Source organism: Taudactylus pleione, unplaced genomic scaffold, assembly GCF_031769625.1.
Source record: "Taudactylus pleione unplaced genomic scaffold, aTauple2 ptg000256l, whole genome shotgun sequence".
NCBI classification, from domain to species: domain Eukaryota; kingdom Metazoa; phylum Chordata; class Amphibia; order Anura; family Myobatrachidae; genus Taudactylus; species Taudactylus pleione.
Genome location: NW_028284658.1, coordinates 1,240,769 through 1,256,535, shown reverse-complemented (window position 1 = coordinate 1,256,535; position 15,767 = coordinate 1,240,769). Strand labels below are relative to the sequence as shown.

The 15,767-nt window shown below is 44.5% G+C and overlaps 1 protein-coding gene across 2 annotated transcripts in view; it reads right to left on the bottom strand.

The window, feature by feature from the left end:
- Window positions 1–235: 235 nt before the first annotated feature.
- Window positions 236–15,767, bottom strand: part of LOC148514862 (BPI fold-containing family C protein-like) — a 44,858-nt gene continuing 29,326 nt past the window's right edge. For both annotated transcript variants that reach the window (XM_088480777.1, XM_088480776.1), the window contains 8 exons: window positions 9,941–10,114; window positions 9,801–9,848; window positions 9,517–9,687; window positions 9,334–9,419; window positions 8,724–8,766; window positions 6,546–6,609; window positions 6,388–6,455; window positions 236–979 (listed from right to left, as the gene is read on the bottom strand). In XM_088480777.1, the coding sequence (XP_088336903.1) occupies window positions 929–979; window positions 6,388–6,455; window positions 6,546–6,609; window positions 8,724–8,766; window positions 9,334–9,419; window positions 9,517–9,687; window positions 9,801–9,848; window positions 9,941–10,114 (705 nt within the window). In that variant the 3' untranslated portion in view covers window positions 236–928. The remainder of the gene's footprint in view (window positions 980–6,387; window positions 6,456–6,545; window positions 6,610–8,723; window positions 8,767–9,333; window positions 9,420–9,516; window positions 9,688–9,800; window positions 9,849–9,940; window positions 10,115–15,767) is intronic.

Here is a 15,767-nt window from a genome sequence, read left to right as displayed (position 1 = left end):
TATAACCCGACTCTTCTAAAATAAACCCTTAAGTGTCTGACTTAAGACTAGATGGCTTCATGTGGATTCTGCTCACAACAAGACATAAAAAGAATGTATGCAAATTGCTGACAACTTTATAACATTTTATTACAAGGATATTTAAATTTGCAGATCATTTTGAACCATATTATCCTTGAGGTATATAGATGTCAATATTATAAATATACATTTTTAGTAAAATTTTTGACTCATAAAACATATTGGGGCAGAAGTGCCGCTCTACCGCTTTCTGCTTTGCCTCTTTACCGAGTTATGTTTTAACATCTCATCGGCTGGAGCGGGGGATTGAACACTCCCCACCCCAGTGAACCCCACTAGTGCCCACAGCGCATCAGCTTAGTGCTGATGCTCTGTGTCTCACTCACGGCCGGCTCCACTGAGCATGCACGGCATCTCGCAACCATCGCGAGATCCTGTGTGCAGCTACCGGAGTCGGCAGCAGTGCTGTCCCTGCCGCGGGGATAGGGTAACGCCAGCTGCAGCTGTCGATACCATTAGTTGCAGCGGACGAAACGGTCAGGCGAACTGACTGTTCATACTGACAATAGCCCAGGCTATCGGCGCTGCTAGCTGTAAGATAGCAGCACCAGAAATAACAGGGGCACATAGTGCCCCTGTCATTTACCACCCAGCCCCCCAATAATACATGGGGGAGAAGCGGTATCAGCGCACATGACGTGCGCTGATGACGCTTTGGTGGGTAATACATCTGCCCCATTGTGTACAAATACTACATTTACTAAACATTTACCATCATAATAATGTATTCTGAATTTTAAAAAAAATCCTTTGCTTTGTCACTCTGAGAAAGATTTGACAAAACGATTTTGCTTTCTCAATAGACATGTCATTATGTAGAAACCATCAAATTGTATATCTTCTAAAATCACTCTTTTGAAAAGTCTTCTTTTAAATCTGCTGCCAACAGCGCAAACCCCTAAAATACATAAAAAAATAATACATTAAAAAAGCATATTCATTTCATTATGTCTAACAAAGTATATTTTCGTTATACTCGAACTTCTTGTAACCTTAGGCAGTGTCAGACTGGCCCACAGGTCTTTAGGGGAAATCACCGGTGGGCCCCCACACCTTCCTCTAGGAGTCAGTAACTTGGTGGAGCAGAATTATTGATGAACTTGGGTGCCTACAGCAAATCAAAGTGGGTGGTCCGGACACACCCCTGTCTCCTCCTTAATGGTTGGCCCAGTCCCTCTGTAGTGACTGGCCACACCTCTTCTGGTGATTGGCCACATCCCTTAAGTTTGGGCCCCTACCATTGTATTCCCTGGTGGGCCCTTCATGTCCCAGTCTGACACTGATCTTAGACCTCAATTAGCCTTGAATATAGATAAAGTGGATGGAGATAAAGGCCCTCATTCAGAGCCGTACGCTCTGAGCAGAGCGCACGCTCTGAATGAGGGCCGGGCTCCATTTTCATGGAGCGTCCTCCTGGACGCTCGTATAGCTGTGGGTCACCACCCACAGGCTATACGAGCGTGCTTTGTGATGGCCGCGATGGTCGAGACCATCGCGACCATCGAAATTGCGAGCCGGAGCCTGCGGTTGAGGTTTTCAACCGCAAGCTCTATCAGAGCCAAAATCACTCCCACTGACATCACTAGTGATGTCAGTGGGCCGGCTTCTGACGGGAGGCGTTCCCGTGGGAACGCCCCCGTCAGGGAGGCACGCCCCCGGCACGCCCACCAAAGGGGGCGTGCTGTCAATCAACATTGACAGCACGCCCCCTTTGATCGGACACAACGAGCGAAGGACTTTCCTTCGCTCGTCGCGTCTGGCGCATGCGCACGACGGAGCTCCCTCCGTCGTGCGCATGCTCAGTCCATAACATCGACCCACTTGCGAGCGGACAGCCGCTCGCGAGTGGGTCTGAATCAGGCCCAAAGTACCAACCAATCAGCTCCTGTCATTTTTTAAACACAGCCTGTAAAGTTACAGTTAAGAGCTGATTGGTTGGTACTTCAGCTCCATCAACTTTATCTCTCTCCAAGGCTCTGTACATAGTTCCCATATGTGTTTCCCTTGTAGTTGGTTTGGTTTCACCCTTAGGTCCAGTTCATCTCAAAACAGCTCAATGGAGTTAATGTTTGTAGACTGTGCTGGCCATTACATGATTTGTAGCCTACCATCTTGTTCTTCTCCTCAAACGTAGTTCTGACCAGGGACGTGCAGTCAAGGTAGGCAGGATACTCCCGCCCCTATCATACTCCCTGTCATGCTCCAGAGTTTTGATATAAAAACTGTGTTTTTATACGTGTGCCTCCCCAGCCATTGACCTCACCACATGTTACTGGTTCTGACTGGGGTATGTTTTGGGTCATTGGGGTAAATGTATTGGTTTCCCTTAGCAACCAATCAGATTCTAGATATTATCTTCTAGAATTTGCTAGTTAAATGTTAAGTAGAATCTGATTGGTTGCTATGGGCAACATCTCCACTTCTAAAAACTCTCACTTTAATAAATTTAACCCTATGAGTCGGCTTTGACAAAAAAATGTGCACTTTAATTGAAAATGTAATTGCTGTCCCAGTTTCATACCTCCCAACATGACCCTCTCCAGGAGAGACACAATGCTCTGGTCCTGGACTTCCTGGTAATTTATGATTGGTAAACAAAAATGGCAGCTGCTCAATCAATCTAGCAGTACTAATCAGGTGCATGAAAGGGAGGGGTCATACTAAGTAGAGAAAGGAGGGGGATTTAACCCCCTATTGTACCTCAGCACACTGAATAATACCTGCAACAATATATGAAGACTATATGGTCATAGAAATTCAGAGATATTAGCTGCATGCATTTGCAAACACATGGGAGGCTGCTGGGCCACGTCACGGCTTCTCTGTTACCAGCAGTCCCTAACACTAAGGGATTCACGTCCGGGGCACAGTGCACCCCAAAAAACGTCCAGCCCAGGACCCCCTCAGGGCATCACACGAAAATGGAAAAAGAGTGACAGTGCAGTGCAAAGTATATCTGTGTGTGAGTAATCATTAAGTGTGGAATGAGAGGTTAAAATATATGTGAAAAAAATACATGAATAATAAACAAACATAAAAGGTGATGTGAAAAGCAACTATGTGTATTAAGTGGTGATGCCCTGAGGAGGCCCAGCCAGACCAGTCCCGGGGGCCCTACGCCCAAACGCTCACCCCAAATGTAAAATATCCCAATTATAAGGCCTCATGATAAAGGCACATATATAATTTTGTCAAATGTAAGGCCTCATGATAAAGGCACATACATAAATGCATCCAAATTGAGAGCCAGCTTACCTGGGAGTCACCCCTGGGAACTCCAACTAGCACTACTAGAACCAGCATGCCCTACTAATGCTGGCTTCTTCATGCAACTCATAACAAACAAACAAAAATGGCAGCTGCTCAATCAATCTAGCAGTACTAATCAGGTGCATGAAAGGGAGGGGTCATACTAAGTAGAGAAAGGAGGGGGATTTAACCCCCTATTGTACCTCAGCACACTGAATAATACCTGCAACAATATATGAAGACTATATGGTCATAGAAATTCAGAGATATTAGTTGCATGCATTTGCAAACACATGGGAGGCTGCTGGGCCACGTCACGGCTTCTCTGTTACCAGCAGTCCCTAACACTAAGGGGTTCACGTCCGGGGCACAGTGCACCCCAAAAAACGTCCAGCCCAGGACCCCCTCAGGGCATCACACGAAAATGGAAAAAGAGTGACAGTGCAGTGCAAAGTATAGCTGTGTGTGAGTAATCATTAAGTGTGGAATGAGAGGTTAAAATATATGTGAAAAAATACATGAATAATAAACAAACATAAAAGGTGATGTGAAAAGCAACTATGTGTATTAAGTGGTGATGCCCTGAGGAGGCCCAGCCAGACCAGTCCCGGGGGCCCTACGCCCAAACGCTCACCCCAAATGTAAAATATCCCAATTATAAGGCCTCATGATAAAGGCACATATATAATTTTGTCAAATGTAAGGCCTCATGATAAAGGCACATACATAAATGCATCCAAATTGAGAGCCAGCTTACCTGGGAGTCACCCCTGGGAACTCCAACTAGCACTACTAGAACCAGCATGCCCTACTAATGCTGGCTCCTTCATGCAACTCATAACAAACAAACAAAAATGGCAGCTGCTCAATCAATCTAGCAGTACTAATCAGGTGCATGAAAGGGAGGGGTCATACTAAGTAGAGAAAGGAGGGGGATTTAGCCCCCTATTGTACCTCAGCACACTGAATAATACCTGCAACAATATATGAAGACTATATGGTCATAGAAATTCAGAGATATTAGTTGCATGCATTTGCAAACATATGGGAGGCTGCTGGGCCACGTCACGGCTTCTCTGTTACCAGCAGTCCCTAACACTAAGGGGTTCACGTCCGGGGCACAGTGCACCCCAAAAAACGTCCAGCCCAGGACCCCCTCAGGGAATCACACGAAAATGGAAAAAGAGTGACAGTGCAGTGCAAAGTATAGCTGTGTGTGAGTAATCATTAAGTGTGGAATGAGAGGTTAAAATATATGTGAAAAAATACATGAATAATAAACAAACTTAAAAGGTGATGTGAAAAGCAACTATGTGTATTAAGTGGTGATGCCCTGAGGAGGCCCAGCCAGACCAGTCCCGGGGGCCCTACGCCTTTATCATGAGGTCTTATAATTGGGATATTTTACATTTGGGGTGAGCGTAGGGCCCCCGGGACTGGTCTGGCTGGGCCTCCTCAGGGCATCACCACTTAATACACATAGTTGCTTTTCACATCACCTTTTATGTTTGTTTATTCATGTATTTTGTCACATATATTTTAACCTCTCATTCCACACTTAATGATTACTCACACACAGCTATACTTTGCACTGCACTGTCACTCTTTTTCCATTTTTGTGTGATGCCCTGAGGGGGTCCTGGGCTGGACGTTTTTTGGGGTGCACTGTGCCCCGGACGTGAACCCCTTAGTGTTAGGGACTGCTGGTAACAGAGAAGCCGTGACGTGGCCCAGCAGCCTCCCATGTGTTTGCAAATGCATGCAACTAATATCTCTGAATTTCTATGACCATATAGTCTTCATATATTGTTGCAGGTATTATTCAGTGTGCTGAGGTACAATAGGGGGTTAAATCCCCCTCCTTTCTCCACAATTTATGATTGGTGGCGGCTCCAGAGGTGGGGCTGCAGTACAATTCAAAATTCAAATAGGGGAGTCACACCAACTGCCAGTGGGTCCCAGCCAGTGATGTTTGGCAGTGTGTGAAATGACAGTTGGTGTGGCTCCCCTATTTTAATTTTGAACTGCGCTGCAGCCCCACCTCTTACCAGGGAAGTCCAGGACCAGAGCATTGTGTCCCTCCTGGAGAGGGTCATGTTGGGAGGTATGCAGTTTTAAACACTTTCTATGTATAGGAAGAATATGGTAGCCCAACTAGGCCTACCATATTAAAAACTAGATGACCTACTGTACCACCTTTTTTTTATTTGGGAGAGATATGGGCTTAGATCACCTTGTGGAAAAGTTCTTGTGTATTGTTTCAGTTATTGGGCCTGATTCATTATGAATTGCAATTGCAACCGTGCACGCAGATCGTCTGATGGTGCGTACTACGCATGCATATGCAACAGCGTGATAACCGGCATTCTCCAACTAAAGTGCCGCGCGCATGGCTGTTAGCACCGTGGTAAACCGGCAAACAGCTGCGTTTGTAGGATTTCTCCTGGCATCCCCAGGGGGGGTGCGAGAAAAAATCCTTTACCCGCCCAAACAGCGCGGTGTATTGAATAGCTGCGGGAGCTCCCTCCCGTGGCTATTCAACATTGCACTGAATTGAATTCGGCCCAAAGTTAGGACAGTGATAGGTATGTCTCTGTAAGTTATCTACTCCCGGTGCTAATAGCTTGTGGACATGTGTTCAGTAATCATATGTAGAAAAAGTCTTCACGGTGGTTTAGGATTAAGTACGAGTTAGTGAGATCTCAATCAGGATATGACATTTAGTAGATGTGCTAAGTATCACTTGTATAAGAGTATGTTACCCCTGTACTAAAAATAATGCCAGTACGTTGTAACAGAGAGCAATATATAATGTCAATCAAAAATCCTTAATTGAATCACAGTTAAGTTGTACATTGGGTATTATTAGTATGATCAATACATCACATGATGTATTTATGTGTATAAAGAAAACTTGCCACAAGTGACAAACATGCTTTTTCCTCTTTATTTCTATAAAGAATATTGATTAAGTGAAAATTATGCCTGTCGCTATTATCACGGTATGAATTAAGTGACAAATGAATAGATATATGGATGAATCACAATATGTCTCACCTCGTTAATGTTGATTGAGGACTTCTCCAGGAAAGTGCCAGGAATATACATTCCTTGTGCTATTTTTTCTGGCAAGTAAAAATATAATAATGTATTACTTGTGTCACAAGATATTTTTGTAAAAATTCTTTAATTAAGGCTGTGATATTTTTTCTTACCATTAACAACCGGTACTATCACCTCACTAATTAACTTCTGAATTCCTTTCTCTGTCACAACGACCTGGATACAATAAGAAAAAGCACACCATTGCAGATTAAAGAGAACTTTAGAGGTAGGTCATTTATTCTACAATCAATGCAGAATAAATCACCAATTCAGTAATAGCCATGAAAAAACATGTATTAACATCTATATGATTTCAAACAGTTACCAAAAAGAAACATGGGAACAGATATTGGTAGTTTTCACTCTATTATTTTAAGTAGAATATATAGGATGTGTAACAATCACACTCCTAATACTTATTTAGTGTAATGGAAACCATAAGATTGTAACCTGAGCTTAACTCTAAATAGATTAACATCTTTACAGTCTGGTTTCAGGTATTTTCTGTGTGGTATAACTTGTCGACATTCAGAAGGCCGTCAATCAGAATATGATACCAGAATGCCGATATGGATGTTGACAACCGGACATAGTGATGTTAGGATCACGTGTGTGCACTCTCCAAATTCTGCCATGACAGAGGAGCTCAGGGAGGCAGAGCTGGCTGGCTGCTCCAATTGTGTTATAGCACAGAGCAGCCTGGGAGCATCCTCTGCCTGCCTCCAGCAGCCAGACGGTCCATGATCACCAAAATAGTTCCGGCGAGCGGGATCAGATGGCACTCGCCCAAACCCCCCCCCCCCCCCCCCCCCCGGAACAGTCCACCACTGCTCTCCACTAATGCACAGTAGCTCTTTCGGGTCAAGATCTGTAATTAAAGTGATCCCCTAAGCAAACGCTTTACTTTTTACAATATCAGAGCCAATGCCCTGCATAAATATATTGATACATACTGCCAATAATTAATTTCTTATTGCCGCATTATACAGCGATAAGAGATTACGTTTATCAAGGAATAAGTGGCAGGCTTAAAAAATCTGCCTCTTATGGATAAATTTACTAAGAATCGTGTTTGATTTCTAAACGTAATTGCTGGACATCGCCGAAGCATTTTATGATCAAAAACCCAAATTCCTAATTTTGCGTATTTTTGCGTATTTGACTGTTTATTTACATTTAATGGTGGTACTCTGTGGTTCTTGTTTTGCCAATGATTCGCATTTCCAAATTTGTAAAAAGTAGGATTCAATGATCTTCTACCCACATAAACTTGGAACACATAGATGTGTCCTCATACAACTAGTGTCAATACACCATAAGGCGTGAGACACCTGGCACGACTGAGCCACTCAGAGTTGTAGCGTATCGTCTTTACTTTTTTGCATCTTATTCGCATGGCAGACACAGCAAAACACCACTCAAAGTGTACTACAGACTCTGAGCTGTGATTTTATCTAAACAGGAAAACAAAGTCGCAGATGAAGCACAACAGAACTTGGCGTGAGAAAAAGCTGCGGCTACTGAATCATAGCACGTTGTATACAGATTCAGACTCATTCGCTGACAGATGTACAAATGTTGCATATCACATTGATCAGTGTAATCTAGCAATGTAGTTTTGCATCTTCCATTTGTTTTATTTATGCAAATAAGATGCATATTTTGAGCGTGAAAGACTCAGCATAGCCCAGTCGTCCTGGAACTGGCGTGGGACCTGGACCTTAAGCTACAGTGTGTGAGGACAATTCTGTAACAGGGAATTCATTCTCAGGTAACTTTACTCTTGTACATTTTTTTTCCGAAGAAATTAACATTAATGGATAATTTCCTTTGCTGGCAGCTATGCAAAATGTCGTTGTTATGTAAATAAAAAGTAAGAAGAAAGATTAGGAGCTATTCTAAATGGATAAAAAGAAAGCTAACCTGAGTAACCTGTGTATAACAAATGAAACACTAATCACTAAAGCTCCATTATTTGTTGAATACACTGGGAACTAAACAGTTTTTTTTTTTTTGTTAAAGGTATATTTTCATGGCTGAATGACTGGATCATATTTAAGCACAGTATTAAATCACAAACATGTTTGATGGTGTTTATGTAACTCAAGGGATTCCTAAAGTGTCACCAGAATTCAGTGGTGCAAAGGGACTGAGAGAATATACACTGAGATCCAGTCTAAACCAATGAGCTCCTAATCCTACATCATACAAACAGTATTAGTTATCTGTGCTAACATGGGTAAGCCTTAAGTCAGGTTTATTGAACAAACTTTGGCAGCTCATCCTACCTTTGGCACTTTAGTGGCAGACTTAGTATCATCCATCTGTAATCTGTAAGGAGACACATTTTCTGTGAGTTTGGTGATAAATTATTGAGCAATATCTTACAGGTCACATAACGTAATATGACGTAATAGAAGCAGTTTGGGAATGAATTAGAAGGAATGTGCTATTGCCAAAGCTGCCATTAGAAAAGACCACCCTGGTACAATGAGGAGGAGTGATCATGATGTATGGGCATGGTCACACCACTTAGGAGTCCTGTGTTGCTGAAGGCAGCATGGTCACACAATGCTGGGTACCCCACCACCCTCTCAGTGAGTTAATTGTGTCATTTAGTGAATTTGTGAACAGTACAATTATCCCCATTCATTGATTTATGTTGTATAGGAAGTTGCCTTTGGTGCCCACAGTCACAGTACACACAGTGAAAACTAATGTATTTTGGGACAGGTGAGGTGTGGTTAAGATTAGGATTTAATAAGACCATTATGTAGTTGTCATGATAAAGGTAGGTAGAGAATGCAAATGTAAGCTTCAATGGACAAGTACCTAATGTACACAACACATAATCAAGATATTTTAGAATATTAAGGACAAGAATAGGATTACTGTCACCTGATCAGGCTGACGGAACCTGTGAGGTTCAAACCTGGGACACCTTTGGCATCTGACAAGGAAAAAATGGCATTGAAGCTAGCTACCTGTATAAGGAATGAAAAGATATGTCAGCTATATTTACAATTGATAACTTTATTTTTGTTTTCAGAATGCCTCTGCCCCATGTGCAGGGACACTTACTATTTTAGAGCTGAAGAGACGCTGAGGTCTGGATATCACAGGATAAGCAGATGCTTGAATAAGCCCATAAAATTCAACTGTCATATTGTTTGATTGAAGATCAATTTTTGGAGAACTAGTAGCAGATACTTTTATTTTCACAGGTGCCATAGTTGGAAACAGTTTAGAAATCTAAAACATGAATAAATATTTAAAGAGAATGTGTCCATAGTTTATGGGTATTAATTTATTTAATTCTTTGTATGCTTAATTTAAACAAGGACATGATGAATCTCTGTGCTCACCTCTGGTATGCAGGCAGACAATTCTGAGGTTGTAATATTTTGGGAATCCTGAACAATATATAATTTTTGTGTAAATATGACAGACGCAATGTAGCTATGCAGTTTGTTTGTCAATGTGTTTCTTTTAGTTTCATACTTACTGCCATTTGGGAGAACTCATAGCTGAAAAACCCAGGAGTGTAATAAGCATCAAAGAGAGAGTTTACTGAGGCCTCTGATATTCCAGCATACAGCATGGACTTGCTTTGGACAGGAAGCATCATTGGGGCCGGGGAAAAAGCAGGTTCAGTCTCATTACTTAAGTAGAAAAGTCCCTGCATGGAGGAGACAATTTCACTATGTTTAATTTATATGCACTGAGAGCATGCAAACACATTGGAACATAAAATCCACAAGACAATATAGAACATATTGCAGCAGATGAGGTCATACTACTAACAACATTCCTAGCACTCTCTTTATGTAACCGTAATGTACATATGTGTGGTGGTTGTTCACTAACAAGACTCATGTTCGCCATAATCTATAGTAATCAATTTACCGCTAAATGGTAGACAGTAGACCTCATCTATTAAGCACTCAGGAAGGTCCATACTTTCTTTCCTGTCTTTGTAGATTAATCCGCAAACTAGAGGTGCACTAGGTTTGTGGACTGGTGAAAACATTTGATAATAATACTCCCAACCACCCCAATTTCAGCAGTACAATACCGGTTTTGCAATCTTTCAATGTTGGGAGGTACAGTATGGATAAGCATTGTGTAAAACATCACATAAGAGTTTATCCTCCTACCCATTTATTACTCTTTATTAGTGGTGTAGCCAGGGGAGAACTAACATAAAACCTGTCATTAGTGGTGACTATGGGCTCCATTTACTAGCGAAACATAACCCCTTTAGCGCTTGCTAAAGGGGTTATGCCACCTTTCTGCATTTAATAAACAGTGGTATTCTAAGATTACCGCTGTTTTCACAGCATCGCTCGCACCATCTTGTAGATAATGAGAGCGATGCAGTCCCCATTGCTGGCGATGGAGACCTGGCTGTGCCTTTCCGGCTTTAGCAAAGATTTCCAGGCACTGCCGGGTCCCTGTGTCATGCACTTGTGCAGACGGACCATTGTGCATGCGCACAACACTGGAGCCCCGTTGCTGGCAACGTCAAGTTGCCAGCAGCCCAGCGGAGGACCTCACCGAGGACGAGGACTTTGCGGGACCTTGCCGGAGGGGTAAGTATTAATAAATACTAGTGGCATTTCTGTTTGTATCACAGTGATACTAAACGAAAATTGCAGCTGGCATTTTTGTTCATTTATAAATGGGCCCTATAACTAGGGATGTGCGCCGGACCATTTTTGTCGGATTTGGATTTGGTTCTAATTCGTCGTCCGGCTTTGGATTTGGATTTGGATTTGCCAAACTGCGGTGACTGGCTTTGGATTTGGATTTGGATTTGGATTTTTTTACAAAAATTGACAAAAAAAGCTAAAATCACATAAATTGGTCTTTTTTGTCTTCCTAGAGTATTATTAACCTCAATAACATTAATTTCCAGTCAATTTAGACCATATCACAGCTTATAATATTGTTTTCAACATTATTGGCCAAAGGTTGCAGTGAGCTGACTGGTTACTAAGCGACAAATCAGCGGCACAATGACACAGACACCACAGTATAAAGCACATCTATGACACATTGCCACACAGCAGTGGCAGAAATGAAAAGTAGTGCACCCACCCAGTGAGGTACGGCCAGCAGAGTCACAGTACTTGTTTACATAGTGGGCTACGGCCCTAGGAGTCACAGTGCACAATCTTATTCACATTACACCGCACATAGGGCCTGATTCACATTACACCATAAAGTAGTGTCTCTTATTTATGTTACGACACACAGTAGTGACCCTTTTACACAATGCCCACAGTAGTGCACCTTTTACACAATGCCCACAGTAGCGGTGTCCCTTACACAATGCCCCCAGCAGTGGTGCCCCCTATGCAGTCCCCTTAGTAGTAGGGTCCCCTATGCAGTGCCCCCAGTAGAATGCCCCCCAGTAGTATGCCCCCCATTAGCAGGCCCCCCCAGTAGTATGCCCCCCATTAGCATGCCACCCAATAGTATGCCCCCCATTAGCAGGCCCCCCCAGTAGTATAGCCCCCCCCAGTAGCAGGGCCCCCCCAGTAGTATGGCCCCCCGCACTCCCAGTAGCAGACCCCCCCCCAGTAGCGCCCCCGGCCCTTGCACAAGTAAAAATAAATAAATAAACACTTACCTGTATCCCCACTCCCGCGCCGTCCGCTCTGCTGTCACACGCTGAGGAGGGAGCCGGAAGACGGAGCTCATGTGTGAGCTCCAGCCGGCTCCCTCCGTGCAGCAGCCAATGAGAGTCTGTGTGACTCTCATTGGCTGCTGTAACAAACACACAGCTGCCGCTGGCGGCTGTGTGTTTGTGTCTGTGTAGGGCAGAGCGCTATCACAGCGCTCTGCCCTACACAATAGGAGCCCTGATGTCGGATTCTCTAGTGAGAATCCGACATCAGGCGGCTGCCGTTCGGCCCCGAACGGGGATCCGAGTCAGGCGGGGAACACCCGAACATGGTTCGGGTGCACTCGGATCCCCAATGTTCGGAGCGGTTCGGATTCCACAGAATCCGAACCACTCATCTCTACCTATAACAGTTAAGGCAGGCCCTGTCCCCTTGATTCATAACTAGGAGCTGATTAGGCTGAGCTGCTGCGCATTTGAGTGCCTGCTGTGATTGTGACTCTTCATGTGTGAGTGCCTGCTGTGATTGTGACTCTGCATGTGTGAGTGCCTGCTGTGATTGTGACTCTGCATGTGTGAGTGCCTGCTGTGATTGGGACTCTGCATGTGTGAGTATCTGCTGTGATTGTGACTCTGCATGTGTGAGTGCCTGCTGTGATTGTGACTGCATGTGTGAGTGCCTGCTGTGATTGTGACTCTGCATGTGTGAGTGTCTGCTGTGAATTTTTACTGTATGTGGAAATTAATGAGCTTAGGAGGATATAGCCACAGCCACTATGATGCATACATGTCTACTCTCCCGGGACGGCCGGGAGGCTCCCGAAAATCGGGTAGCGCTCCCAGCCTCCCGGAAAAGTAGGCAAATCTCCCAGCCGGCCGCCACCCTCTTGCATCCCCTCGCATTGCCCTGGACCCCCTCTCGCATCCCAATACACACACCCCCACTGTGGGGGCCATGCGTCAATGTGGCCCCGCCCTCTGCTTCACAATGCCTTTAATCTTGGCATTTTGAAGAGAGGCGGGGCCACATTGACACAATCAAGTGGTCTCGCTCTCTGCTTCGCCCCCAATACTGCATCATCTCCCCGCCACACCCCCCTTATGGGGTGTGGCCTCGTGGCCTGAACTCCCTTGGTCCCAATCTTCTTACCGGTGGGGGAAGTCGGGTGTGCAGGAGGGGCTGTATGGACTGCCTTTTGGTTGCAGTGCCGGCTCCCTCACAATGTCAGGAGCCGAGTGCTGCACTTAATACTACAGTGCACACCTGGCTCCTGTCACTGAGGGGGAGTCTGCACCTTGGTGTCACCCCTCGGTGGGTGACACCCGGGTACGGCCCTCACTCCCCTTGTGACGCTACTGGCACCAAGCCCCCGCTGTAGAAGCCTGGCTGCCCCCCCAGGAATGAGGGAGATGAATATTGGCAAGTATGCTATGATGCAGTCACACCCCAAGGCATAATGTAGACACACTCCTGTGGAACCTAATTTTACCCTTTGCTTCCTATCTCTTCAAAACCTGGCATTACCATTGCTCTTTCTGTAGTATATGTCGGGGGTGCTAGTGTACCGCACCTCTGTGTATCTATCTTGTCTGCTGTATTTCTCAGCACTGCCTACATTCTATGGCACTCTATAGTCTTGATTTTGGTGTTACTGCTTCTCTGATCCCCTAATGAGGGTTGGCTCATGATTCTAGAGTATGATGAGTTTATATTAATGTGGGTGTAATTTTAGAAGACAGGGGTATTACTTTTTCCAGACTTTGCTTATTAAAATGTTGGTAAACATGTTGTAGCATATAATATGCGTCTTTCCATTGTGGATATAGGGCATGATTCAAAAATATATGTAATGCCGATGTCTTCGCAAATGGAGCAATGTTTTGCCACTGTGCATGCGTCTGAGTTGCACTGCATATGCGTTAAGATACTTTACTGAAGTCGCACACTGTGCGTCTTTAATCGCTGAGTGATTGATGGGCAGGGAGCATTTGGGGGAGGCAGCAGGGAGTGTTGGCTGAAAACACAGGCATATCGCGACTGTTTCGGGGGCATCACATCCTGTGACTGCGATCCTGTATGCAGTTAACATAGCTCCAGCATCTCAGTTATGGTGTCCATTCTGAGTGACCATAGACTTTCTCAAGAACTCAATGTTTGCTTGATCTGCCTCCCATGCTGCGTATGTGTACACAGCTGGAGACAGCTGCAATGGCTCCGGTAGGCATCTCAGTACAAGAAAATCATGACTGCAGGAGCATTACCATACAACTCTGAATCAGGCCCATAGTTATTTTTTACATCTTTTTGCTTCTGTTTTTGTATGTGATGTATTCAGGTATAGAGAAACTAAACTCAAAAATCAGAATGCACTCATTTAGTAGTCATAACTGAATAAAGACAATTATACTCGCTAGTTGTTAATATTAATCTATTGGTACAGAACGTGTTAATATCATATTGATTATGAAACAATAAATACTGTATATAGCTGGAGGCAAAAAATGTATATATTACAGTATAATCACTTTCACACAGGAAACACACATGATTATGCTACAGATGATTTCTGCTGTCAACAGTAAAACCATATGATGCAGTTTGCATCTGTGTTTAAATTGTACAAACAATAGGAAGTCTTTGTAGGGAATTGGTATGAAATACCGTCAGCCGCATGGCCGGCGGTTCGATTCCCGTCAGCGGCAGCCCGACAGGAGCAGAGTGCGATGCAGCGGAAGCCCGACAGCGCTGGAAATCCCGATCGTGGATAGGTAAGCATCCACTAACCTAACCTAACCCCCCTAACCCTAACCCTCCTTAGGGGTGCCTAACCCTAACTTCCCCCCCGTGCCTAACCCTAATCCCCCCTCTAAGTGCCTAACCCTAACCACCCCCTTCCCCGCTGCCTAAACCTAAGTCCCCCGGGGGAGTGCCTAACCCTAAGTCCCCCCCGGGGGTGCCTAACCCTAACCCTCCCTCCCCCTAGCCTAACCCTAACCCTCCCGGGGGGGTGCCTAACCCTAAGACCCCCCCGGGAGCCCTAAACCTAACCCTCCCCCCCCCACGACTGTCCGCTCGCGGCGCCCGGCATCAGTACGAGCGTGATGCCGGGTGCCAGTCTCCCAGCATCGGGGAAATGCGGGCGTCTATATCTAGACGCCCGGCATTTGACCCATGCCGGGATAAGACAGTCGGGAAGCCGGCTGCCGGTATATAGGCAGTCGGCTTCCCGATTGCCTCCCCTTTGTAGCTACAACTTTATTAAAAAATATTTCTCATAATCCTCAAGAATGGAAAAATAGCAAATCTAAGTCAGTATATGTACATTCAACCCCAGTAAGTCTCAAATAGAATACATAAAGAAATAATGGGGATCGTAAGCAAACAAGCATCTGGTACAATGACTTTAGAGCCACAGGCAAGGCTGGCATCAGTGGAGTACAGGCATTATGCCAGTAAGGGGCCTGGGCTGGCGAAGAGAGCTGGACTACTTGGGTTTACGTAAATCGGAAACATTTCTGCCACAAGGTTGTGCACGCAAAAAATTACGCAGACCTTGTGACCAATTTTGGATTACTGCCGGTATGTGTGCTCCCGATACCCGTGCTATTGAAAATTAAATAAATGTTAAAAAAAAAACTTTTTTGGTTTAATTTTGTACGAATAAAATGAAAACAAAAAATATTAGAAAAAAGGTAACTTTGG